Consider the following 27529-nt stretch of genomic DNA (forward strand, 5'->3'; position numbering starts at 1 on the left):
GAAGTGATCTTTGGAGAATGAAAAGCCTAAAGGAATAGATCCCCATATGGTCCCATTTATTATTGTAAATAACTTTTTTCTATAATTATGGGAATAATTGTTAACAATAACAATGACTAACGTTTGAGTACTTATAGTAGGCTAAACCCTGAATCAAGCAATTCATGCATCATCTCATTTAAAATCATGCATGCCAGTTGTTGGAATTCCGGAAAATGAATAAATGTATGTGTGAATAACGGACTGTGCTGTACATAGGGATTGTAACTCACTTTTCAACTTAATGTGTTTAGACATTTACAGTGTCATTAAAAACTCTTATGATCACTATCTAAATAACTAGTTTAGATCTGTCCCCATAGTATGAAGAGGCCACAATTATGTACCATTTTAAATAACACTGGACAAAAGCCTCATAAATATTTGAACAGTTCCTGGATGTACACTTGTGACTATAAAAGTTTACATGTCCAAGAGGCTAGATTTGGTATAAAGCCATGCAGTTAGCTAAATAGTTCCACACAAGGCAACTAACACTCCATTAAAATATATAACAAATTGCAACATAAAAGTAGAATATAGAAAATCTCGCTTTGGGAAGCAGATGGTTTTGCTGCAAATTTTTAATAATTATCATGCAAGTTATTCAACCTCACAGAATTTAGGCTTTCTTCTCTGTTGAGTAGGAATAACAGTAATACCTTCACCAAGGTGGTATGGGAAGTTTCAAAGGTCAGTGCCTATAATGCATGTAGGCAGGGCCTGGTGTGCTGGTAACACTAAATAAATGTGAGGTGCTATTGACAATACTGAGTACATAGCAGTGTGATGCTTATGTAAATATTGCCCGGCTGTATGTCGATCCCGAAGTATTTGTGTAAATATTTTCCTAATATAAATGTAACTAAGGTTGTCTTTGTTACTTGTGGACAGTCATTTTATACACTGACATATACACAAATACAAAATCGAGATACAGGCAGTGGGTGGTGGCAGTTAGGAAAATGGGCTAGGGCAGTGGTCGGCAAACTCATTAGTCAACAGAGCGGCAAACCGCAGCTCATGAGCCGCATGTGGCTCGCGAGCCGCAGTTTGCCGACCACTGGGCTAGGGAGTGCTCCCAGGAAGTCGTTAGCAGAATGTGAGGACTTAAGCTTGTATTTAATGTATTGGAGTAAAGACTCAAAATATTAGTGTTAGCAGAAACCAGATATCTTAGGGCAATGGGTTTTAAATTTTGTGAGCAATACACAGTACAAAATTCAATTCCATGAAGACTCACGATGCAAATAAATGTGTGTAAGCATTGTTTTGTAAAACTGTCCCACCAACAATACTAACTCTTACTATGTGCGCTGTACTCTGAAATTTTAGAATCAGTTTCACTTTCTTTTAATGTTGGTTGTGAACCAGTTAAATTGATTTTGCTGGGTAGAGACCCACAATTTGAAATACAACCTTAAAGTTTGTCTATCCTTCCTCTTTAAAAAAAAAAAAAAATTGCAGCACCATTTTTTGTTGTTAATTCTCACCCAAGCATTTCACCAATAATGAATGGTTTGGTTCTTATTTGCATAAGAATTTGAACTTTGGGGACACTATTCAGACATATTTATATGTTAGTAAGATACTATTCTGTTAAAAGGGCATTGTAATCAGAGGTAGACAGAATTCTACCAAAAACTGGGCATGGGTCATAATTCACTCTGGTTTCCCTTTCTCTTAAACCAGGTAGTTCCAATTTGCCAGCAGAATGAGTACAGAAAGAGACTCGGATACGACACTTGAGGAGGATTCTCAGCCCAATGATGAAGTGGTTCCGTACAGTGACGATGAAACAGAAGATGAACTTGAGGACCAGGGGCCTGAGGTTGAACCGGCACAGAATCGAGTTAACAGAGAAGTGGAGGAAAGACGGGAGACATTAAGAAAAGGTAACTGCCCTGGGATGGGAGACCAGGTACCATCCTTGTCATCCTCACATGAGCAGTGGCACTGGCTGCAAAGGATGGATGGCCCATGTTAGATAGTCTAGGAGTTACCTTCCTTCTGTTATCTCAGGATGCAACTGGGAGAGTGGCTTGGTCAAGTACACAGCGTCCTCAGTATATAGGGTTGGTCTACCTTATCTGACAAGTTCTACCCAGAAACAGGAGGTCTTCAGTGTTCCTTCATGTCTGTATTTTTAGAAGGGGGCTGTATGTGAAGAATTTGCTTATTACTGAGCCCAGGGACCTTTGAGTTACCATACCTTTTGTTCAGTCATTGGTGACTATAAAATGGTTTTGGCTCTCTATTTCTCTAGAAAAATTTTTATGGGTTCTCTGACTGCCACGTGGGGCCTGTTATACAGCAGCTTTGAGGCTGCGTTTAGACCAGGGTTGGCAAATTTCTTCTGGTAGTGGCTTTTCTATTTAATTTCCTGTTGGTTCTCCCACCCTGGCAAATAAATGTGGCCTTTTCCTTAGCTCTTATGCTCCACGAGGAAGCTGATCCTTTTCTCTTTGGACCCCAGATATGCTCCAGGTTGAAACCGTTTCCTCCAGGTTCCTAGAATTCCAGCTAAATGTCTGTGGTTTCCTAGTCACAGAAATCTCCATGAAATTGATGTTTCTGACTCTCCAGACACACCTCTTCACAGCCTCTATCAGAATGACCTCTGGTTTTATCTGGTTTCTCCAAAGTCTCCATCACCACCAGTCTGCCTTTCCAAGGTCTCCCAGAAGCCTGTGTCCCTCCTGTCACCCCTTGCCCCCTCGTCTCTCCTCCCAGCATTCTGCTGCCTGTTAAACTGGTCTTTTTTCAAAGTTTTCACCCAGAGGAAAAAGTGGCATGGCATGAAATCCCTCACACTTCTGCCATGATTCCTCCTGGTCAGACGGTGCCTCTGCTTTTCTGTGTGGGGAGGCTCTCAGTGTGAGGGAGGGCCTATGTCCACGCAGGGCCCTCCCACCGCTGCTCTGAAACCTGGGAGGCCATCAATATGTGTATATCGCTTGCCTGTTTCTCAGCTTTCCACATCAAACTTGTAGCCCTGCCGGTGTGGCTCAGTGGTTGAGTGCTGACCTATGAACCAGGAGGCCACGGTTAGATTCCTGGTCAGGGCTCCATCCCCAGTAGGGGGCGTGTAGGAGCCAGCCAATTAATGATTCTCTCTCATCATTGATGTTTCTATCTCTCCCTCTCCTTTCCTCTCTGGAATCAATAAAAAAAAATTTTTTTTAAGTATACTTTTTAGACTTACTTGTGGACTTCTGGCTGATATTGAGTATCAAGCTTACGTGCTTTCTGCCTCTAAGTAGAAGTCATGACAATTGAGCTAAATGAAAATGGAACCACTGCCAAGCTGAACAGGAATGTGGCTTCTGTCATAACAGGTCCAGGCTGGGTAGAGTTCAGATGGGGAAACTTAGTGAGGAGTTCTAGCTGGTTGCCCAAATAGTGCACAACCTGTTTCTTCCTCATTCCTTTCCCGTTGCACTTGTAAGTTTCATATCACAACCTCGGAATCTCTACCATATAGAGATATCTGTGAGCTGGCTCCACGGGTAAAGGGTGAACTTGGCTGCTGGTGCTTGGTGTCACGCTATCAGATTTATGGTTGAGGACGCAGCAAAGGGCCTGGGGTTGGGTGCCTGCAGAAATGTCAGACAAGCACGTAGTGGGTGGCAACTCTCACCCCTGGTTTTTTCCAACTCTGCCTTCACATGCTGGTGCTCCGGGCTCTTTCCTGATGGCTGAGTTGGCAGGTCTTATTTCTTATTGATTTCTATCCTCAGAATATAGGCATTGAGGGGGTTCAGGCTTGATCTTGTCTCTTCATAGTCTTTTCCAATGGGGGCTTATATTTCTAGAAGAATTTGGTGGTTCTCATTTCTCAAAACCCCTGTTGAATAACTTTGCTTGTGACTTTTAAAAATATTATTATTCTGACACTTTCTGTCTGCCCTTCCAAACACACAGAGGACATTCAGTAAGTGCTAGACCTCTTCCCGCATTCCTTTCTCCTTCTGCCTGGCATTTGCCCCCAACCAGTCTGTTTCCTCTTCTCCCCTTCTCCCCTTCTCTCTCCCTCCCTTATTCCCCTGCATCCCTCTTTCCTCCTTTCTTAACTTTGCTTCTCTCCCTATTCTCACTTGGGCATGAACACTCTCTTTTCATGCTGAACAAAAACACTAGCACAGAACAGTATTAGCTAGAATGTGTTCTGGGAAACACCAGTCCCACCAAATATTCCAGGGCCCTGAGATTCTGTGGTCCTGTGACCAGAAACTCAGAGTTCTTTATCTTTGTCTTGGAGTTTAAGGTTGTCCATTGGCATAAAGGGATCCAAGAAGGTTGGGCTTTAAAGAAACCAGTTTAATTCTATTCAGCCACAGCTTCCTTAAATTCCTTGACGCTAGAATGCTGGGCCTTTTTGTTTGTTCTTTAGTTTACCATCCTGGTGTTACTAGGTTAGCTCCCTGGATGACCCTGTGCCAGTTGGGAACCAGCTTCGAGAGGAAGTCCTTGGGAAGAAGTAGTGCTCTGGAGGGGGTCCCTGGATGAGTACAAATTGGCCCTTTCTTCTGAGCCCGGGATGGAATGGAAAAGCTGTCTCCTGCCTCCTTGGCAGCATTGCTTTATTAATGAACTCTCCCATCTTCTCACTCTGGCTGGCTTACAGATACACCCACAGCTTCCCGTCTCCAGCAGATTCTTACCTGAATCTTGCTTTCTGCCTCGGGCCGGTGTCCTATCTCCTGTTCTCATGGCCACGCTTCTGGAAACCCGTTTATCTACCTCCACATCCTCCTCTTCTCTCAGGTTCTTTCCCTCTGTGGGCTGCCTATGGATAACACTTTCTGAAAGGTCACCAAGAACCCGAGTGCCGAGTCCAGTGAGCTTTGTATCAGTCACCTATTCCCGACCTCTGTTTTCTCTGACAGCTTGACCTTTTCAACAGCCTCTCCTTCAGGAAGCGCTGACCTCCTTGGCAGGTGATGCCCTCCTGTCCCAGCACTCCTGTTTCTCCTCTCTCCCCACCTTTAAAATGTTCACATTTCCGTTCATCTTCTGTTCTCTCTCTACTCGCCTTCCTTTGGCAAGCTGATCACTTTAATCTGCTTCAGGCACCACACCTCTATGCGTGACTCAAAGACAAAATGCGTGTGATGGTGAGGAGGGAGGACCCTGGATGGAGATAGTGGCATAAAATGGCGATTTCATGATGTTCACAGATTCTGAGTCAGGAGTTCAGACAGGACACAGTGGGGGTGGCTTGTGTCTGCTCTCAGCTATCTGGGACTTCAGCTGTAAAGACTTGAACCATTGGGGTCTGGAAACATCTGAAAGCTTCTTCATTCCTATGTCCGGCCCTTGAGCTGGATAACTCAAATGCTCAACTGGACCTTTGGATAGAAGCACCCCCAGCACCTTGGGCTTCTCCTGGCATGACGCTGGGCTGCCATGGGAGTGTCCTAAGCGGGATCATCGTGCCAAGAGATCAAAGCAGAAGCCGATTGTAGAATTCAGGCAGCATCATGAGTGCTACGTTCTCTTGGTTATAAGAGAGCCACCGATGCCAGCCCTGATTCAAGGGGAGGGAAATTAGATGCTACTTCTGGATAAGGGAGTCACAAGGTCACATTGCAGGATGGGAGATATTGCTGTGGCCGCCTTTGGAAAGTGCCTTCTGCCTCAGTGGATAACAGAGACATCTGTGGGGATGAGTAAGGCGTGGGGGGGGTGGGGATGGACCGTCAAAGAGAGGGTTGTTGTTTTGAACTTGACTACTTGGAGATATTTGTGGGACAGCCACTTGTGTTGCTAGCTGGCAATTAGAAGTTTAGGATGAACTAGTAAGAAACGAACAAGAATGGTGCAGCCTTGTACCTGGAAAGTGACAGAATTTTAAACACTTAACCACAACGTAATAAACAGCATTGAGCTTTAGTTTCCAGCATGCAGTCCTTAGAGGAGTTGGCTGACTTTTGGGTTTTGCTGTGCCCATGTAAGTCGCATATTCTTAGGGAGAAGGAGAGTCCAGGTAAGGGCTTTAGGAGAGGAGCCTCTTCCGTGAGTTCCTGCCCCCAGTCCTTCCATAAGAGCGCCCACCGCCTACTCCCATCCACACATTCTTCACGTTTGCATACATTCTAGGAGATGTGACTACTGCGTATTAGAACTGATTGATTCTGACTATACAACTTGGAACTGGAGATGATTCACACAAAAGCTTCAACATGGTTCATTCATTCATTCATTCATTCATTCATTTTAACCTAAATGATACTGTACAGGGAGTCCCCCAAGTCCTTTCTTCTTGACTGTGTTGGGTTGCTCTCTGTACTTGAAAATATAAAACTGCATTTCTTCTAAAGCCTTTTCCAACTCAGAATTTTGTGTAGGGGTGAATTTTGTGTTGTGTTGCTTGACTACTTAGGATGGAAAGTTCAATCATGAGGGTTTAAAGGTATCACCAAGAGAGCATCAGGACACAGGGAGGAAGTGTGCTGCAAGTGACTTCAGACTGGGTGTGGCATCAACAGAACAAGAACAGCTGCAAACCCCATGGAAATGCTGTCTTCAGAGAAGAATGGGAATGAAGGGTGTGGCTCTCTAGAGCATCTATGAATTCTCTTCTATCTAGAATCAGAAAACAGACTAAGCTAGCCCATTGAAATATGTGAATCCTAGGAAATCCTTGGAGCATGCTGAGAATCGATGGTTTCTACTCAATCAGGTTCGTTTTCAGTTTTCCACACCTAACATGTGGAAATTCCACTCTGATTACTTAATTTCTTTCTCTAATTGGCCGTAAACTGCTTGCCTGTTCTTTAGCCTTAAGACACTACAGTAACTGGCAGCTTGTAAAATAAAGGGTGTGTGAGCGAGGGGGTGGGGATATTCCTGTGCCAATGATTTGTAATGGGGGAGGGGGCGGTGAGACTGTGCCACCTCCTTCTCTGGAACTTGCTTCTAAGTAGTGTCATTCATGACTGAAGCTTAGGAGAGGAGCTTTTGCTCATGGAGACCTAACACGGCTTGTGCTTTTCTTACTGCCTGCTTGGATCCTGAGTCTCTCTCCCCCCTCTTTTCTCTTTCTCTCTCTCCTCCTCTCTCTAACTGGGAGTGCTCAATCTCACTGGTGCATCAAAATCACATTGTGGAGTTTTTAAAACCCTATGGGTGCCTGGGCCCAGTCCCTGGAGATGCCGATAGAGTAGGTCTGGAGTGAGACAAGGGGAGAATCTATATTTTAAAATGAATTCACCAGTTTCTACCTCGAATCGGTAGAATAATGCATCTCATCCCTACTTAGCACACCTGCTCCTCAGAGCCTAGTGGTCACCAACTAGCATCACTGGGTGCTCGTTAAATGCAGAACCTTCAGCTCCTCCCAGACCAGAATCAGAATCTGTTAACAAGATCCCCAATGAGGGTGAGGACACTTTATTTCAAAAGACAGTTGAGCCACCAAAGTCCTGCTTTGCTCAAACCCTGCAGTGTGTTGCTTAGTGACAACGTATATTGCTGGGAGGGTTGTCACTGTCAGGTGTGATGGAGGCAGGAGAAAGGCTGAGGAATGCTGCTCTTGAACAGTGGATCATGTCACCTGCAAATTAGGGTCACCTGGGACTTTTACTGGGCTCACCCAGACTAAAGCAGAAGGGGTGGACAGGGCTTTGAGAAGTGATTTTAAAAAAAACCTTGGGGATTCCATTAGGATCAAGAGCAGCTAATCCCACAGCCATGGTGCATAGGAATCCATCTGTGATCTTGTGAAAATACCGATTCTGGTGCCCAAGGTCTGCGTGTGACCTGAGAGTCTGCATTTCTAACCAGATCTCAGGCGATGCAGGTTGTCCATACTTTGTATAGAAAGGGGCAGAAACAAGGAGTGAAGTTGTTTTTATTTTTGTTTTTGGCAACAGAGCTGAATGCTCCAAAACCACACAATCAAGCAGGTAGACATGATAAATGCTTGACTCCAACCTCTGACTTCCTTTTCCATTTTCTCAAAAGCTGATCAGACTTTCACACTCTCCTGTAGGTGCCCACTTTGAGCCATCTCATGCTTTGAGAAACTCAAAGCTCTATATAACCTCCCTCACTCATCCTTCTCTACCCCTCACCCCAGGGGAGAAGCCCTCCCTCTCACCTCCTCTACAATCCACTCCATCAGCCATCCACTTGTCTTCCTATCTAACTATCACCCCTTCTGGCTCTTTCAGGCTCCCCATCCTAAAAACACTTAATGAGCTCCCCCTTAGTTTCTTATCCAGAAGAAACTTACCAGCAAGGGCTGAGCCAGCTGCAGACCCCTTGGACATGCCTAAAAGAAACAAGTTTGGAGCAGCCCAAGGGGCAGTAGCCACAGCACCACCACAAAGGATCCTAGGACATACCACAAATCAGGGAGGGGCCCCTCTCCTGCTGCATCAGGTTCTGGAAGTAAGAGACCCACTGTGGGTTATCCCTTTCCAAAAAGCCAGCCCTACCACAAAACAGTGGTTGCCATGAGGTAGAGAGGTGGGTGTTGTGTCTAAAGCCATGGAAGACACCATAGAGAGGACAGAGGGTGGCCAGGGAACTGTGTCATGTCACTGCTGCAAACTGAGTTTCCAGTCTTCAGTCAGGCTACCCCACGTCACACTCATGAGGGCACTGCCCTGCCTCAGTCCTTCCTGGCTTTGGTTCCCCAAGGCTGTAGCTGAAAGTCACACCACCACCACCACCACCACCACCACCACCACCACCACCACCACCTTCCTCTCCTCTTCTTTCTCTCCCCCTCAATGATGACTGAACTCATATCCCTTCAGGGGACGTTCAAGAGAGGGAGAAAGGGTGCATCAAGATTCATGGGCAACCACAAGATGAAAGTCATCATCTAGACTTAGCAATTCCACTCCTAAATAGATACCTGGGAAAAAAATCCTATGAGTTCCAGGACACAACCACAAGAATGTTTATAGCGAAATAATCTGTAATAGCCAAACACCCCAATCGCATTAGCAGAGATTTGATAAGTTGTGGTATGTGCATATGATGGGATACTAGGGAACAGTGGAAATGAATAACAGTTCTTCACCTGAATGAAACTCACATAATGTTGAGGGAGAAAAAGCAATTCACAGAAGAACGCATATGATATAGCTCAAGAACTGGCCTGAATGATATATTGTTTGGGGCTCTTGTTTGGTAAATGTGTATGAAAAAACAAGAAGATGAGGGGTACACATGTTAGGAATGTGGTTGGCTGAAGGGTAGAAAGGAGGAAAATGTGAGGGGGGAACACACAGGAGATTTCCACAGAGTTGAGAAATGTTCTGTTAAACCAGGAAACATCTGATAACTGGGGCAAAAACTATCCCCAAGGAGAATCAGGTTAGAAAGAGTTAATGTAGGGCAGGGCTAGAGAGAAGTGTTATAAGAGATACCTGTTGGGTGAGAAATGTTCCCCCCAGTAATAGAGAAGCTGTGGACTATCCTATCTAATAAAGAGGGAATATGCTAATTAACCATCACTCCATCACAAAGATGGCTGCACCCACAGCTGAGGCCAAGTTCCCATAAGGAGCCTTAACAAGCAATCAGCAGGGACCTGAGGCTACGCCCTCCCCTGCCCCCGTGGGGCTTGACAGGGGACTTCAAGGTGCGCTTCCCATCCTGGTGCTGGGCTAGGGGACCTCAGGCCGCGCCCCCCACCTGGTGAGGCTTGACAGGGGACCTCAAGGTGCACCCCCAGTGCTGGGTTGGAGGAACTCAGGCTGTTCCCCCAGTCCCAGTGCCAGGCCGGGGGACATCAGGCCGCGCCCCCCACCTGGCAGGGCTTGACAGGGGACCTCAGGCCATGCCCCCCACCCAGCGGGGCTTGACAGGGGACCTCAAGGTGCACTTCCCATCCTGGTGCTGGGCTAGGGGACCTCAAGCTGCTCTCCTGGCCCCAGTGCCAGGCCAGGGGACCTGAGGCCACACCCCCCGCCTGGCAGGGCTTGACAGAGGACCTCAAGGTGTGCTTCCCATCCTGGTGCTGAGCTAGGGGACCTCAGGCTGCTCCCCCCGCCCCAGCGCCAGGGTGGGGGACCTCAGGCCGCGCCCCCCACCAGGTAGGGCTTGACAGGGGACTTCAGGCCACACCCCCTCACCCCGGCACCAGGCTGGGGGACCTCAGACCTCACCCCCTGCTCAGTGGGTCTTGATGGGGGACCTCAGGCCGTGCCCCCCACCCCAGTATTGGGCCAGGGGACCTGAGGCTGCACCCCCCTGCCTGGCTGGGCTTGACAGGGGACCTCAGGCCATGACCCCCACCCAGTGGGGCTTGACAGAGGACCTCAAGGGGCACCCCCAGTGCTGGGTTGGGGGAACTCAGGCCGTGCCTCCCACCCCAGCACCAGGCCAGGAAACCTCAGACCGCACTCCCCGCCCGGTGGGGCTTTACTGGGAACCTCAGGCCGTGCCTCCCGCCCCAGCACCAGGCCAGGGGACCTGAGGCTGTGCACCCTGCCTGGCTGGGCTTGATAGGGGACCTCAGACTGCACCCCCCACCTGGTGGGGCTTGACAGGGGACCTCAGGCCATGCCCCCCACCCAGCGGGGCTTGATGGGGGACCTCAAGGTGCACTTCCCATCCTGGTGCTGGGCTAGGGGACCTCAGGCTGCTCCCCCCCACCAGCACCAGGCTGGGGGACCTCAGGCTGCGCCCCCCACCAGGTGGGGCTTGACGGGGGACTTCAGGCCATGCCCCCCACCCAGTGGGGCTTGACGGGGGACCTCAAGGTGCACCCCCAGTGTGGGGTTGGGGGACCTGAGGCTGTGTCCCCCTCCCAGTGCCAGGCCGGGGGAACTGAGCCTGTGCCCCCCTGCCTGGTGGGGCTTGATGGGGGACCTTAGGCCATGCCCCCCACCCAGCAGGGCTTGACAAGGGATCTCAGGCCATGTCCCCCAACTGGCGGGGCTTGACAGGGGACCTCAAGGCATGCCCCCCCTGCCTTGGTTTGGGCTGGGGTACTTCAGGCCACGCCCCCGCCCTGGCGCTGGGCCAGGGGACCTGAGGCTACTTCCCCTGCCTGGTGGGGCTTGACAAGGGTGGAACTGGCCAGATCTGGATCTAGCCCAATGGGGGCGGGGGCCGGCCTGGTCTGGGTCTCACACAATTTTGAAGCACATGTGGGTGGGTAGGGACTTGACTCTGGGTCCCATGGTGCACCCCAGACTCTAACAGGAGAAAGGTTTTCATATACATTTTACTAATTTTCTTTCATCTCTGACACTTCTATTATAGAGAAAGGGCAAATAGCAATATTAAATTATTTCCTCTAATTAATCCCCTTTTAATGTGCATGAATTTTGTGCACTGAGCCACTAGTATATATATCCTAATAAAAGAGTAATATGCAAATTAACCATCACACTGCCACACCCACAACCACGCCCACCAGCCAATCAGGAGTGAGTATGCAAATTAACCCAACCAAGATGGCTGCAGCCATGGAGCAAGCAGAAGGCGTGGGTTTCTCTGGCAATGGAGGAAGCCAAGCTTTCCACACACCCTGGTGGGCCCAGGTCTCCATTCAAGGCTACAAAGTTTCAATTATAGAAGATAAATAAATCCCAACAAAAATGGCTGTAGCCATGGAGCAAGCAGGAGGCTTGGCTCTGCTCAAGGCTACAAAATTTCAATTATAGAAGATAAATAAATCCCAACAAAAATGGTGGCAGCCATGGAGCTGGAGAGAGCAGGAGGCTTGAGGTGCCCCCGGCAATGGAGGAAGCCAAGCTTCCGCAGCCCTGGCCTGCTTTGGCCTCCACTTAAGGCTACAAAGTTTCAATTATAGAAGATAAATAAATCCCAGATCCCAGGGCCTCCGCTTGGCTCACCGGAGGGTGTGGCCAGCCTGCAAACCACCACAGGCCCCTCGCCCAGGCCACCCCACACTCCAAGGGAACCCTGATCTGGGACACCCTTCAGGGCAAACCAGCCGACCCCCACCCGTGCACCAGGCCTCTATCCTATCTCATAAAAGAGTAATATGCAAATTGACCCTCCAACACACAAGATGGCTGCCCCTATGTGGTCAAAGATCCTGCACCTATGTGAACACAAGATGGCCACCACAAGATGGCCAGCAGGGGAGGGCAGTTGGGAGGGACCAGGCCTACAAGGGAAAGCAGATGGGGGCGATCAAGCCTGCAGGGGAGGGCAGTTAGGGGTGACCAGGCCGGCAGAGGAGGGAAGTTGGGGGCAACCAGGCCTGCAGGAAAGGGTAGTTGGGGGGGACCAGGCCTACAGGGGAGGGCAGTTAGGGGTGACCAGGCCTGCAGGGGAGGGCAGTTAGGCATCAATCAGGCTAGCAGAGGAGTGATTAGGGGGTGATCAGGCTGACAGGCAGAAGCTGTTAGGGGCAATCAGGAAGGCAGGCAGGCGAGCAGTTGGGAGCCAGCAGTCCTGGATTGTGAGAGGGATCCCAGATTGGAGAGGGTACAGGCTGGGCTGAGGAACACACCTTCCCCCCCCTTGCACAAATTTCGTGCACCAGGCCTCTAGTGTGTGTGTGTGTGTGTGTATTCCAGAGTGGAAGGGAAAGGGATAGAGAGATAGAAACATCAATGATGAGAGAGAATCATTGGTTGGCTGCCTCCTGCACACTCCTTACTGGGGGATGGAGCCCGCAACCCGGGCCATGTGCCTTTGGCCGGAATCGGTAACCTTTGAGTCCACAGGCTAATGCTCTATCCACTGAGTCAAACTGGCTAGGGCCGGACCTTCTGAAGTGCCCTGGGATTTAGATGTGGTGACTGAATGGTAGATGTGACGTTAAGTACGTAAAATGAACTTATAAAGATGACAGATACTTCAGATCGGAATAAAGCAGTGCATCACACTAACCTATGATCAGAACTCAAAAGTTTGAGTTTGTTGGTTATGCCTTTTTTCTTTGATTTATTCATTCACTAAATATTTAATGGGTTATAAATTCGTTTCCTAGGCCTACTATAACAGAGTACCGCAAACTGGGTGGTTTAAAGATAAGTAAATGAGTTCAAAAAAATAATTTAATTTAGCTGTGACCTTCTGGGGCTCTGGGATTTTTTGTTTGGGTATTTAAACAAAGTTTGCTGTTTTAGGACCCTGATGTTCTATGGACAAGTTACAATATGTTCATTAGTGTGCCATAAACTGGGGAACTTCCACAGCAGAAGTTTCTTGTCTCACAAGAAGTTTAAGTCCAAGGTGTTGACAATGTTCATTCCTTCAGGGAAGAATCTGTTCCCGGCCTTTTTCCTTGGTTTCTTGGTCTTTCCCCTGTGACTTCACATCATCTTCCCTCTATGTGTATGTTTGTGTCCAAATTTACTTTTTTTTATAAGGCTATTAGTCATGTTGGGTCAAAGGCCATTCTAATGACCTCACTTTAAATTAATTCCATCTGCTATGATCCTATTTCCAAATAAGGTCATATTCTGAGGTAGGGGTGGAGGATAAGATTTTGGCAAGTGAATCTGGGAAGGACACAAATCAACCCATAACAACATGCTAATTGTCTACTTCATGTATTTTTCTCTTTCTTTTTTAAAGATTGTTCATGGCAAGTCAAAGCAAATGACCGAAGCTTCCACGAACAGCCCCATTTTATGAACACCAAGTTCTTTTGTATCAAGGAGAGCAAATATGCAGTAAGTTGATTTTAACTGCCTACATTGTCTTCACTAAAAGCCCGTTTTCTCCAATGGCCAACCTGCTTGCCAACTTCATGTGACACCTGCCTTCTAGATAACCTCTGGCCTAGGGCCATGACAGTCATTGTTAGTTCTATAGAATGTCATAGCTGTAAGTTTAGCTGTCCTGAGGCTGTCTAGGGGTGGCTTGAAACAAAAAATTATGTAGATTGAAAGTTTTTCTATGTATTTGCAAAATTCTCTTTACCGTGTCTTATGAAAGAACATGTGGTCATATCACAGAAGACTTATGTTCGAAAGTAAGAAAAAATTGAAACGAATCTTAATAACTTATCTCTCCCTTTCCTGCCTATGATAGATTTAGAGATTTTGGAGATATTTTCACCTCAAAAATGCTTATGACCTTTGAAATATGCTAAAGGACACCTGTGCAACATGGGCTGAAATGTTGTCTGTTAGCTCTCTAGGACTGCTACAAGGAAGGACCATACACTGGTGGTTGAAAACAACAGAAAGCCATGGTCTTACAGTTTCAGAAACCATAGTCCTAACGGAGGGTGTTGGCAGGGTTGGTTCCTTCGGGAGGATCTGAGGAATGGTCTGTTGCAAGCACCTGTCCAGCTTCTGGCAGCAGCTAACTGTTCTCACCATTCCTTGGCTTGTAAGAGCATCCCTCTCATCTATGTCTGTCTTCACATGGACTTCTCCCTTGTTTCTCTGTGTCCCAATTCTCCTTCTTCTAAGGCCTTCAGAATTGGATTAGGGCCCACCTTAATCTAGAATGACTCATTGTAACTTGATTACATCTGCAAAGATCCTCTTTTCAAATGAAGTGACAGGCACATGTATCAGGGGTAGGACTTGAGTGTAACTTTTGGGGCACAGAGTTCAGCCCATAACGGTGTCTGTTACTCTTTCTCACATAGCAGCCTCCATCCCCCCTTAAATAGAAAGTGTTCCTTCCCCTCCTGCTTTGCCACCCATGTTGACATCTCCCTTTGTCCTGTTTTCTAAGAGGCTCTAAGGCAGTGGTTCTCAACCTTTCTAATGCCACGACCCTTTAATACAGTTCCCATGCTGTGGTGACCCCCAACCATAAAGTTATTTTCGTTGCTACTTCATAACTGTAATTTTGCTACTGTTAATGAATCGTAATGTAAATATCTGTGTTTTCCGATGGTCTTAGGCGACCCTGCTAGCGGTTCTTAACCTGTGGGTCGTGACCCACAGGTTGAGAACCGCTGCTGTAGAGCCTAAGACCATCAGAAAACACAGATATTTACATTACGATTCATTAACAGTAGCAAAATTACAGTTATGAAGTAGCAACGAAAATAATTTTATGGTTGGGGGGTCACCACAGCATGAGGAACTGTATTAAAGGGTCGCGGCATTAGAAGGTTGAGAACCACTGCTCTAAGGGGTCAAGGATATAGCAGGGCCGTTTGGTCACAGTTGGATTTGCCAGAGACTTATGGGTGAAATGTCTGCATCTTGATACCATCTCTGATTTAGGCCTCCAAGAAGTCATTTTGAGGCCTGATTAGAATTAGAAGCTTAAAGGAAATCTCAGTATCTTTCTTCAGGATAAATGACGTCTCTGTGTCACTGTTGGCTATAGGACTTAGTGCTTTCGCAGATGTGTGTACATTGTGATAAATGTGTGGCGTGATTTAGAATGACTTTCTTCTTTTTTCCAACAGGGCAATGCAATTAAAACGTACAAGTATAATGCCTTTACCTTTCTACCAATGAATTTGTTTGAGCAGTTTAAGAGAGCAGCCAATTTCTATTTCCTGGTCCTTCTTATCTTACAGGTAATGCCCTTTGATATCTTAAAATCTGTTTTGAATTATGGTGACTCAGTAACATTTATGTTGTGGACGCATATAACTCGACTAATCTTGAAAGTTTTTATATTAACATCAGGGTGATGCTCGTACAGGAATATGCTTTATGCACAGAACTGGCTCCATCAGTGCTAAATGAACAGGGAAAGGGAGCAAATGGAAATGTTATTTTAATTTTGTATTTTTAAAAATTCCATTTTATACTGATGTGAATGTTAAAACTGGCTTCCCTGATGTGAATCCACTTAAAATCTTCACATTGTAAAATTATTTTTGTACCTTAAAATTAAATCTATTGTTTATACTTCTCCTTTATTTTTTACTTAAATGCCTAATTTCCCCAAGTATATTATTGATTTCCATTCATATTTTAGTCATAAATCTCAATAAATTATTTTTGTGATGTTGTTTTACATTGGAAAAGGCCAATTTTTTCCTGAGTTTTAATTTTTATTTATTGTGACCCCCAAAAAATCACTTATCTGGAGAGCATTAATTTTATCTGTTTAGGAGCTTTTATAATCACAGGAACTCTACCACTGGGAGTGTCATCCGTTAGCATCTCAAATACAGGTTACAGAGGATGGCACATCCTCTTGGTTTTATCACATTCTTTATACCGAGCGTTGGATCTCGAAAATAGTCTCACCTGCTGGGATTCACCCAGGAAGGTTTTGTGAGAATGGTAACATGTGTGTCTGGGTGGGGATGGAGATGCATGGAGTGGAGAGGAGAGAGAGGGAGAGAATGGGGGAGAGAGAAACAGAAAAAGAGAGAGAAACCACACACACACACACACACACACACACACAGAAACACACAGAGAGAGAAATAGATACTCATCAGATTTAGTGGAATGTAAGACCTGCTGACTCCACAGTGTAGGATGGTCACGTTATCACAAGGGACCTTTGAGATAGGCTTGGAGAGATAAACTACAAATTATAAAGTCCCACTGTGATGCGTGGGTGACATTCCTCTTACTTCCTTCTAGCAGGGAAAGGGGAGTTACATATATTGACAATAATGTGGAAAATGATCTTTGTCTCCTCCAGTGGCTCCAATTTCTGTCAAGTACAGCAATCCAACGTGGATAATAGGAACAGCCTGAGACAGCCCTTTCCTTGCACTGTTACCTCACTTGCTTCTTGTGCTCTGAGTTGAGTACTACTGTAACCTGCGTTTTGCAGAGAACTGAGTCCTGGCAAGACAAAGGAACTTGGTCCGAGTCTGGTGGCCCATAAGTGGTAGAACTGGGCAGGACTTGGGTCCAGGAGCTTGACTGTAAGGCCTGCCATTTTAACCAGTACGTATGGCCCAGTGATCAATATGGTAACAAAAGATCTTCACTAAATTTTGTTTCCAATCTTTTATTCCAATTTGTATGCCATCTTGATGAACGCCTGGCTTCCTTTTTTGCCTGGACCAATAGCAATGACACTGAAGGAAGTGCTTTTTTCTAGTGCCCCCCAAGATGCCCCATCCAATCATTGGCTTTCAGAGCCAGCCACTGCCCACTGCCGTCTTTGCCTGCATCCGAGCCCCCAGGCTCAGCCCTGAGCAGTGAAGAGCCTGCTGTATGCATTCCCTCAAAGTGAAAGGACTCCTTCCACCCACACCCCATGCTACCCTCCCAGTTAATTGGGATTTTCGCAAAAAAATTGGAGCACTTCTCCTCTACGGTCATGTTACAAAGCCTTCTTGGTGTTCAGTTAAGGTCACAGTGAGACAATTTCAGGAGCCACTGTTCTCTGGGCTCTGTTCTGGGAGGCCAGAAGCTAGAGAGAAGGCAGATGGTAAGAGGAAGATTGGCTGGACGTGTAGATGCCTTTTCTCTGTTTTCTGCAGGATGCACACTTGGGTGGGTGATGACGGAGATTAGACTTCGAATTAGTAAGCTTAGAATTAGCCGTTACCTATGGTTTTGCCTTCATGGGCACACATATATGCCTTTTTGTCTCTTCCAGGCCATCCCTCAGATCACAACGCTGGCATGGTACACCACGCTGGTGCCCTTGCTTATGGTGCTGGGCATCACGGCAATCAAAGACCTGGTGGATGATGTGGTAAGGATTTCCCATGAGACTCTCCCCTCATGGCTGCAAGCTTATTTTTTAGTTTGGCATTAACACTTTACATTTTGAGATTATTAAAATAACCTTTCTCCATCTCTCTTCTAAAGGCTCGCCATAAAATGGATAACGAAGTCAACAACAGGACATGTGAAGTCATTAAGGATGGCAGGTACTGTCTGTCAATGGTGACCTAGTTACAAGGCTCTAAGCAGGGGTAGGCAAACTTTTTGACTCGAGGGCCACAATGGGTTCTTAAACTGGATCGGAGGGCTGGAACAAAAGCATGGATGGAGTGTTTGTGTGAACTAATATAAATTCAAAGTAAAGGAGCGGAGGGGAGAGCAAGAGAACCGGATAGAACAGCCGGATCCGGCCCGCGGGCCGTAGTTTGCCCAAGGCTGCAATGCGTAAATATGTCTAGAAGCATAGTTGGAGATAACCATTAGAAAAGTCTAGCGGTGCGTTCACCCTCTAAAATTCCTAAGACTTTGTACTCCCTTTGTGACCTGGAGGCTCTACCCAAAATGCATTATGGGAGGTTGCCGATTGGGCTGCGTGATTGGCCTTGTGTTTACACAACTTCTTCAGTCTGGGATGTGCTGCTCCCATCTCTGCTGTGGACAAAAGATGAGACGCCCACACAAATAATTCAAATATGATTCCGATCTTAATGAGAAAGATGAAAACAAGATGTTCTGAAAGTTCAGTGAAGGAAGGAATCGCTTTAGCTGGTGTCAGGCATCTGAGCAAAGCCCTGCACAGCAGAAGTTAGGGAACAGCAGCAGAGTTGGGGCAGGGCAACAAGGAGACCCGAACATCCCAGCGGAAGAGTCCAATAGGATTGCCTCTATCGCCTGCAAAGAGCTGTGGCAAGAAGGTGCTAACTTGTTTAGTTATCATTTGAGACCCATGTGCAAATTGCTAATTTACAGTTTTAGAGATATTGAAATGTAAACTAATTACAATTTCATTTATTGAAAGCCAATTTTAAAAAATCCTGGGCTTACGAATTGTGTGATAAATTCTTGTAAAACCAGGGAAACGAGAATGTTAGCATGTATCTAAAATGTATTGTAAATCTCTAGCTCTTTTTTATCCATAAATTCATGGAGGACAAACATAGTAATCGAATTCCTGCCTCCAAAAAGTTAAGTTTATTCATTGTGTAGGTTCATAATATCTGTTGGGAATATCTTTTCTATATGTGAAAAACCTTTAAAACAGACTATATTTTAAAACTTTTTAAAATGTTTATTTGTTAGAAATTTAAATGGGTATTGCCTATGGAGTTTGATGCTGAAGGTAGTCATCATTTTATTTATTTTACATTTTATCAACACCCTTATTAGACTTATTATAAAAGTGATACAAACCCATTAAAAAGGTAATTTGAACTTTAAAGTTCCATGAGGATTTCAGGTGGCCCATGTGGGAGCCATAATGTGTTGTTGTCCTGGGACCACCCAGACCTGCAGCTGAGGAGGTAATGGATAATGGAGAGACAGGAGAGCCCTGGCCGGGTGGCTCAGTTGGTTGGAGCATTGTCCCATGCACCAAAAGGTGGCGTTTTCGATTCCTGGTCAGGACACATACCTAGGTTGTAGGTTCAATCCCCGGTAGGGGTGTATACAGGAGGCATCCGATCAATGTTTCTCTCGCACATTGATGTTTTTCTCTCTCTCCCTCCCTCCCTCTCTCGAAAATCAATAATAAAATAATAGTTTCACCCTAGCCAGTTAGGCTCAGTAGATAGAGTGTTAGCCTGTGGACCAAAGGGTCCCAGGTTTAATTCTGGTCAAGGGCACGTACCTTGATTGCAGGTTCCTCCCCATCCCGGGCCCTGGTCAGTGTGTTTCTCTCACATCAATGTTTCTCTCTGTCTTTCCCTCTCTCTTCCACTCTCCCTAAAAATCAATGGAAAAATATCCTCGGGTGAGTATTAATAACAAAAAATAGTTTCCCTTAAAAAAATAAATAAATAAAAAGAGGACAGGCATGGTGGGAACATAGGACATGAGCAAAACCAAAAACGGGTGGCATGTGTCTCCTGGACACGTTTAAGTAGCCCCCCTTAACCCTTCATTATACGACGGGGGAGGGAAAGAAGACGATCACCACCATCACCATCATCACCGTCATCATTGCTTCCTTCAGAGGATAACACGTTTCTCATGACCACTTAATGGGGCTACGTCATTAAATGGCTGAACTTTTTGCCAGACTTTTCCTGTGATTTTCATATTCTCCAAGAACCTTTGGCTTCCTGAAAGAATAATGCCAGATCTCTTGTCATTGACTTTTTTTAAAAACACCCATAACGTATCTGTATTTTTAATATTTAGATTCAAAGTTACCAAGTGGAAGGAGATTCAAGTTGGAGATGTCATTCGTCTGAGAAAAAATGATTTTATTCCAGTAAGTGAATAAACTCGCATCTCATTCCTCGTTCTCCCATCTGACTTGGCGCTCGGTCTGGCCTGGGGTCTCTGTGTCACTGGTGTGTTTTGTTTTGAACAGGCTGACATCTTACTGCTGTCCAGCTCCGAACCGAACAGTCTCTGCTATGTTGAAACGGCCGAACTGGATGGGTAAGTGGGTCACAGGTGGGCCTGCGTTAAAGCTTCCTTGGAAGGCTCAGTCCGCTACGTTGAAAGCCGTGCCTGGAATGGAAGCCCTGAGAGCTGGCCTGGCCTCTACCACGTGCTCTCTGGCCAGCAGTGTCCCTAATCGACCAGCCTCCCTGTCTGATTCCATTTATAAAGTGGTGCTGTCACACCTGCCTTTCTCCACCTTTCAGGGAAGGTGAAAGGGTCAAATGCACGCCCAGCCCTTTGTGAACTGCTGAGCAGTGTTCAGACACATCCGAATGACGTTAATACAATCTACTTTAGAAAAAAAGAACAGATTGTCAAAGTCTTTGCCAGTAGACAGTTTTGAATTCTCCCTTTGTTGGTCTTGGTTATTATGCTTCCACTTGAAAGAGAGTATAGGCCTGTTTTTGACTAGTTTTCAGTACTTTTATTGAGTGCCTTCTAGGGTACATTAGATTAATGGTTTTAGCTCATTTAATCTCCTCAACAACTGTCTGAGACAAGTAATATTATTACCTTGACATTACCCATGAGGAAACTGAGGCCAGGAGGTGAAGTAGCCTGTCCGAGGTAACACAGTAAGTGGCAGAGTTGGGACGCCACTGTTGTAAACCCCTTTCCTTACAGCCTAGCTGTGCATATGCCTCTTTAAGGAGAGCTGAAATCGCCGAGTAAAACTTAGGTCTTCCTCTGTTCTATAAGCCAGTCGGAGGATGTTCCATCTTACCTATAAAACAGCTGTTATTCCCATGAGTGAAAATAGTGAGTGGGTGGGACATGCCAAGATTTGGGATTGGAAAGAGGATTATCTTTCAAAGACATGGGATCCACCTCTTCACTCTGGAAAACAGTAAGTTGACAGTCTAGACATGTTCTGTAAAAAATATGTTTTGTAGAATCCCCTTAGTGTGATTAAGTATTAGAAACTAAGTTGTTAAACAGCAGTTTGATAGTTTAGGCTGGTCTAAGAGTTTAGTTAGAAGGAGGAAGGAGCATTTCTGGGTGCCTCTGTCTGGCAGGAATGTTGGCAACATTTCCCAGGTCAGGAGTTTTTCTGTCCAAATCTGAAGTTCCAAGATGATCAGAGAGTTTGAAAATAAAAAATAAAATAAAATAAAATAAAATAAAAAGCTAATTATTTAGCTTTTGCTTCTAGGATTGCCTAATGTTACTCTGAACCATTTTCTTTATATTCCCGTTTGAACTCTAAAATTTGTCTGTTTAATTCTTTTTCCCCCCTTCTCTCTCTAGAGAAACCAACTTAAAGTTCAAAATGGCACTTGAAACCACACACCAATATCTCCAAAAAGAAAATTCATTGGCAACATTTGATGGTTTGTGAAAACATGTCTTCCTTTGTTTTAAATTTTAGTTGCTTGATTCATTCCCTATTCATTAAAATTAGAAAATCTTGCATGAGTATTTATGTGAATCATATCTCTTTTAAAGGTTTTATTGAATGCGAAGAACCCAATAACCGACTAGATAAGTTTACAGGAACACTCTTTTGGAGAAACACAAGTTTTTCTTTGGATGCTGATAAAATTTTGTTACGTGGCTGTGTAATTAGGAACACCGATTTCTGTCATGGATTGGTCATTTTTGCAGGTACTTTGGAAGTTTCTTGGGAAATTGATATGATAGGTACTTTCAAGATTTAAAGGAGGGGATTGCTCTTCTGTTCTTTCTCCATTGAAACCAAAGGAAGAGTATCCACAGGCCAGTGCAATGGTTTTTCCAATTATTGATCATACTGAATTTTCCATTTCTAGGTGCCGACACTAAAATAATGAAGAATAGTGGGAAAACCAGATTTAAAAGAACTAAAATTGATTACTTGATGAACTACATGGTTTATACGGTATTTATTTTCTTTTTCTGTGGATGAGAGGCTGGATTGCTGTCTTGTGTTCTAATTTTGTTGTATGTTTTTCTAATACAAAGAAATCTTACCTCTGTAGGCCAGGTAGAAATGGGCATAAGTCCCTTCAAGATTGGAGTGGGGAGAGAGGCTTCCCTCACTTTTTCTCAGAAAGGCCACATTCTAAACCAGGGGGCTAGATAAGTTAATGGGGCTGGGATCCTGAAGTCAAGGTAGGGTTGACTTCACAGTTAGTTTCCCATAAGGGTAGTTCTGTTAAAAGCAAACTGTTTTCCAACATACACTGTGTAAGTCCAAATACAAGGCAAGCCTAAATCTAAGGGGTGTTGAGAATCCACAAGACATACCCCTAGGCTTGATGACTCACAAAGAGGACTCCCAGAATTCAGCATAAAGTTGTACTCCCAGCTCTGACTTATTATAACTTATTACTCTAAGATCAGCAAAGGCAAAAGGCTCCTGGGGCAAAGTCTGGAGGAAGCCAGGCACAAGCCTTCAGAGTCCTCTCCCAGTTGAGTCACACGCACGACACAGTTAATTCCCCCAGCAACAATTGGTGACAGCCCATGTTAAATGTTGCCTCTACCAGAGACGCTCATTAGAGACTCCGTGCCTGGAGCTTTACTGAGGTCTGGTCACGTAGGCACTGTCAGCCTGGGATCACCAGACTTCCAGGTTCCCCAAAGGAGAGCAGTGGTCAGCATAAAACATACACAAAGAAGCATAATGAGCCATTCTTATCAGAGCATAAGAAATAAGGAGTCAGGCCTGGCCGGTGTGGCTTAGTGGCTGAGCATCAACCCATGCACCCAGGAGATCTGGTTCGATTCCCTGTCATGGCATATGCCTAGATTGTGGGCCCGATCCCCATTAGGGGTCATGCAGGAGGCAGCCGATCGATGTGCTCTCCCATGGATGTTTCTGTCTCTTTCTCCCTCTCTCTTTCTCTCTCTCTCTCAAGTCAATTTTTAAAAATTTTTTAAAAAGAAAGAAAGAATTAAGGAATCAGGAAACTTGCCCAAAATCTAAGTTCCCAGATGCCAGCTAAGGCCAAGCTTGCAAGCAGGCCTGCCAAGGATAGCAGTCTCAAGCCTGCTCCTTAGGGTGGCCCCAAATACTAAGTGTTCCTCCAGGTTCCCAAAGAGAACTAATTTTTTTTAAGTATTTTGTTTAATTTGAATATATATACTTATAGGGAAGATATAATACTTATAATACTTTACTTGTATATACATATTTAAAATCATAAAAGTAATATATTAATTTAAGAAACAATTCTTTTTTCCCTGCTCTCACATTTCATGAAAACTTGATTTGAGTTTTTCATGTGCATCTTCACTGTCTTGCCTTGACTAAGGCTGGAGCACTCACAATGAGCTCATCATCTCTCTTTCTGTGGCAATTTGTTTTGAAATATAGGACTTTGCGAATCTGTCCAGAAATTTAAATCTGTCCCTGGAAATTTTATTACTACCACAAGACCCAAATACTACTAAACAGTTGACTTTTTATTCATCCCTTAAGTGTATAATCATAATTTCTACAACAGAATACTTACTATATTGTTTCTTAAATGATCTTAAACATGAAGTGATCATTAAACTTGCAAGAATAATTACCCAAATCTGGGTGAAATTTCCTTGCCTTAAAAAAAAAAGTAATTTCCATTAAATATTATCTATAAGCATCCCATTAAATGTTTGAAATTCTTTCATACTAAGGTAAGGCATATTCCCCAAACAGTGTGTTATTGTTTAAAATAAAAGTAACTGAGAGAATGTGGTACAATATGACGGTGTTTAAGGATTTGAATGTAAGACACTATCTTCTCTTCAGAAATATAATTTTGGAATAAAACCTCACCTCATAATGGAATGTAGGATAAATCAATCATCATAGAAATCAAATAGACTTTCAAAGCATTCTTATGGCACTGTTTCTATTTTAATTGTGTTGTTTTTACAGGCTACTAAATTATCATAAATATGTAAAGAAGTTAGTATCTATGAAATGCTTGGAGTGGGAAATCCTGCAGAATGCTACACTTCAATGTTGTATTTCTTCTAGATCTTTGTTCTTCTAAGCCTGATTTCTGCTGGTCTTGCCATTGGCCATGCTTACTGGGAAGCTCAAGTTGGCAATTATTCTTGGTACCTTTATGATGGAGAAGACTCTAGCCCCTCCTACCGTGGGTTCCTTAATTTCTGGGGATACATCATTGTTCTGAACACCATGGTACCCATCTCTCTCTATGTCAGGTAAGGCTGTCTACACTTGGGCTTTTGCTTTAAAGGAAGAACACAGTACGTTTTCACAACTTGGCGCCTTTCTTTCTAGCAATAATTGTTTCAAAGGTCATAACTAACAAGTAAGAAAATAACTTTCATTTCAGAATTGGGGGGAATGCAGGGAAAGGAAGTGAACAGTTGATTATCTGCTCTGTGCCAGGCTCAGCTTGCATCTCAGCCTGTTTACCAATAAGACTACTAGAGGCCAGAGGTCGAACCCTTCTCCTGTAATCACTCGCTTAGTAAGATCCCTTCTCTGTTGGCTCCAAAACCCAAGCTTCAGAAAGAGCCTGGGAGAAAGTGAAGATTTAGGATGTCATGGGAAAATTTAATTGCTTCCTTTTTAGGAGCCTTCCTGAAGTCTTATCTGCCTCTTCCTTATTACCATCCCCTCCCCCATTGCCGCTGCCACTTCCGTTCCTTGTAAAACTCATTGGACTTCCTGGCCACGAACTTCCCATGGGAATGCCACTCTCCCTGTCCCCCTTAAGCCTCTCAAAATGTTTTGTTCCTAATCTCAATCACAACCACAATAAGGGGCAGACTCATGCCTCTGACAAATGGTAACCTCCTGGTTTTGTGCTATTTCTTACTTTTTTACTTTTTCTGTCTTTCTTTTGTTTGTTAATTCTCACCCAAGGATATTTTTCCCATTGTCGTTTTATTTTTTATTTTTTTTTAATATATTTTATTGATTTTTTACAGAGAGGAAGGAAAAGGGATAGATAGTCAGAAACATTGATGAGAGAGAAACATCGATCAGCTGCCTCCTGCACACCTCCCACTGGGGATGTGCCCGCAACCAAGTCACGTGCCCTTGACCGGAATCGAACCTGGGACCCCCCAGTCCGCAGGCCGACGCTCTATCCACTGAGCCAAACCGGTTTTGGCCCCATTGTCATTTTAGAGAGAGTGGAAGGGTGGGAGGGACTGGGATGGGGGGAGAGCAAGAGAAGAGAGAGAGAGAGAGAGAGAGAGAGAGAGAGAGAGAGAGAGAGAGAGAGAGAAACATCGATTTGAGACACATGGATTGGTTGCCTCCTGTGCGTGCCCTGACTGGGGTCGGGGATCAAACCTGCAATCCAGGTACGAGCCCATGACCAGGAATGGAACCAGCAATTCTTTGGTATGTGGGCTGGTGCTCTAACCACACTGAGCATGCCATCAAGGGCTACTTTTTCCTTCTTTAATATCCAAGTTCATTGTTACTGGTCAGTTGGATTTTAGACCTTGGGGAGAGGGATTGTGTCTTGAAATGTACTCAGCAGCCAGAGTCTGCTTTTAGTTCCAGTAGATAATAACCCAGAGGCACACAGGGTCAGATACACACCTGTAATTAGAAGCATTTATTTTATTTTAATTTTATTACATGTGCATTTGTGTGTTTTTTAATTTTATTACATGTAGTTATTGTTGTTCTTTTAACATGAAGTAAAGCCCAGGGGAGCCATCTGTTTGCAGATGGCTTTAAGAAACTCTGAGATGAGTCAAGAAAACTCATACACAGATTATTTTGTCTAAAACTATAAATGTAATTTATAAAATAAGCTGTATGTGTAGTTATTGTTTTTTAAAAAGTCATGCCATGTGACTACTGGGATTTCTTTATTTCTCTTGGAAATAAAGGCCCTTTTAAGGCATGAGTCAGATCAGGTCATTCCAGATAGTATCTCTGCTTTGTGTTCAACCTGCAGTAGCTCTGTTACCTTCAGAACAAACTCAGTGAGGCCACACTATAACCCACAGGCCCAGCCGATCTGAGGCTCTGCCCTCCTCCACCTCCAACCGAAACCTCCTGGGCTCCCACCACTCTCGCCTCCTTGATACGCTCCTGCTCCGGCCTGCCAGCACCTTCATGCCTGCTCTTATGGAACATCCTTCACTCCGTATCTACATAATTGCTCTTTCATTTCCTTCAGCTCTCTACTCATCTTATCACCACCTGATCACTTGGCCTTTCCACCCACTCTATCTTAAATGTCACTTCTGTTTCCTGTTGGTCTCCATCTCTCCTTACCCTGCTTTGATTTTTCTCCAGAGAAATTTCACCACCTGATATGTGTTTACTTGTCTTTTTATTTATCTGATTCCATTAGAAGGTAACCTCCTTGAGAGTGGGGAGTTTGCATTATTTACTAATGCGTCCCCTGTACCTAGAATGGTGTCTAGTCAGAGCAGGCACTCAGGAAGCATATATGAAAGGAGGAAGGAAGTTATCCTTCCATCTGTTGAACTTGTTATAAGGCATCTTGGCCCACTTAACATTAGCTGGATATATAAACAGTTTCCTTATAACTGGATATATGTAATCATTTAGGGTTTTAGAATTGAGATGATCCTCTTAGAATATCTTATTTTGGACATTCAATAGCCCTGTAAGAATTTAGGGGGAAACTGTGCTTTTTCAGAGTATGGAATCACAGTTTAGGACTTATTTGCCAAGAGCCCTTTTCCCTTCTGGAGAGAGTGCAGGGTCTGTAACCTTGGTGAACTTGCCCTAGAATTGGGGTGATGGTGAACATAGCCATTCCAGTTGTACCCAAGTACAGTGGAGAATGAGAGAAAAGAGAGTGAGAATAGCCATATGGTGCCCTCCACATGCCACCATGTCACCCATCCCACTGAGCTGTGTTGGAACATGGGGCACTGTGGCCATGGCTGGATGTGCTCAGGAGTGAGTGGGAATGAGAAGGACCCTTTGGCCCTAAACCTAGAGAAAGGTATGTTTGGTCAGGAGAACCCAGAAGCTGGGCACAGGGGCTACCGCCTGGCTTGTGTCTTTGTAGGTAAGCAGCTCACTCCTGTACGTACAAGTGAGGATAAAATCCACCATCTGCCAACTCGCGTCTGAGAATTCTGTTGAAAGTAATCTTCTGTCTTCTTAGTGTGGAAGTGATCCGTCTTGGACAGAGCTACTTCATAAACTGGGACCTGCAGATGTACTACTTTGAGAAGGACACGCCCGCAAAGGCAAGAACCACGACACTGAATGAGCAGCTTGGGCAGATCCATTACATTTTCTCTGATAAAACAGGGACTCTCACACAAAATATCATGACCTTTAAAAAGTGCTGCATCAATGGGCAAATATATGGTGAGTGGAAGCCGATCCTCAGCCCCCGGGCATGTGTGACCAAGCCTGCCTTCCCAGCATTGCTAGTGCCCTCCCAACGCAGAGC

At 44.9% G+C, this 27529-nt stretch overlaps 1 protein-coding gene across 1 annotated transcript in view; it reads left to right on the top strand.

Annotated features, from left to right (window-relative positions):
• Nucleotides 1-27529, top strand: part of ATP8B1 (ATPase phospholipid transporting 8B1) — a 114629-nt gene that overhangs the window by 52000 nt on the left and 35100 nt on the right. The window contains exons 2-13 of the mRNA XM_080684652.1: nt 1732-1934; nt 13564-13661; nt 15368-15481; nt 17482-17580; nt 17697-17758; nt 19932-20004; nt 20107-20177; nt 21432-21514; nt 21630-21788; nt 21953-22041; nt 24130-24320; nt 27236-27444. Coding sequence (XP_080540778.1) covers nt 1754-1934; nt 13564-13661; nt 15368-15481; nt 17482-17580; nt 17697-17758; nt 19932-20004; nt 20107-20177; nt 21432-21514; nt 21630-21788; nt 21953-22041; nt 24130-24320; nt 27236-27444 — 1429 coding nt within the window. The 5' untranslated portion in view covers nt 1732-1753. The remainder of the gene's footprint in view (nt 1-1731; nt 1935-13563; nt 13662-15367; nt 15482-17481; nt 17581-17696; nt 17759-19931; nt 20005-20106; nt 20178-21431; nt 21515-21629; nt 21789-21952; nt 22042-24129; nt 24321-27235; nt 27445-27529) is intronic.

This window comes from Plecotus auritus (genome assembly GCF_963455305.1).
Source record: "Plecotus auritus genome assembly, chromosome: 8".
NCBI lineage: Eukaryota > Metazoa > Chordata > Mammalia > Chiroptera > Vespertilionidae > Plecotus > Plecotus auritus.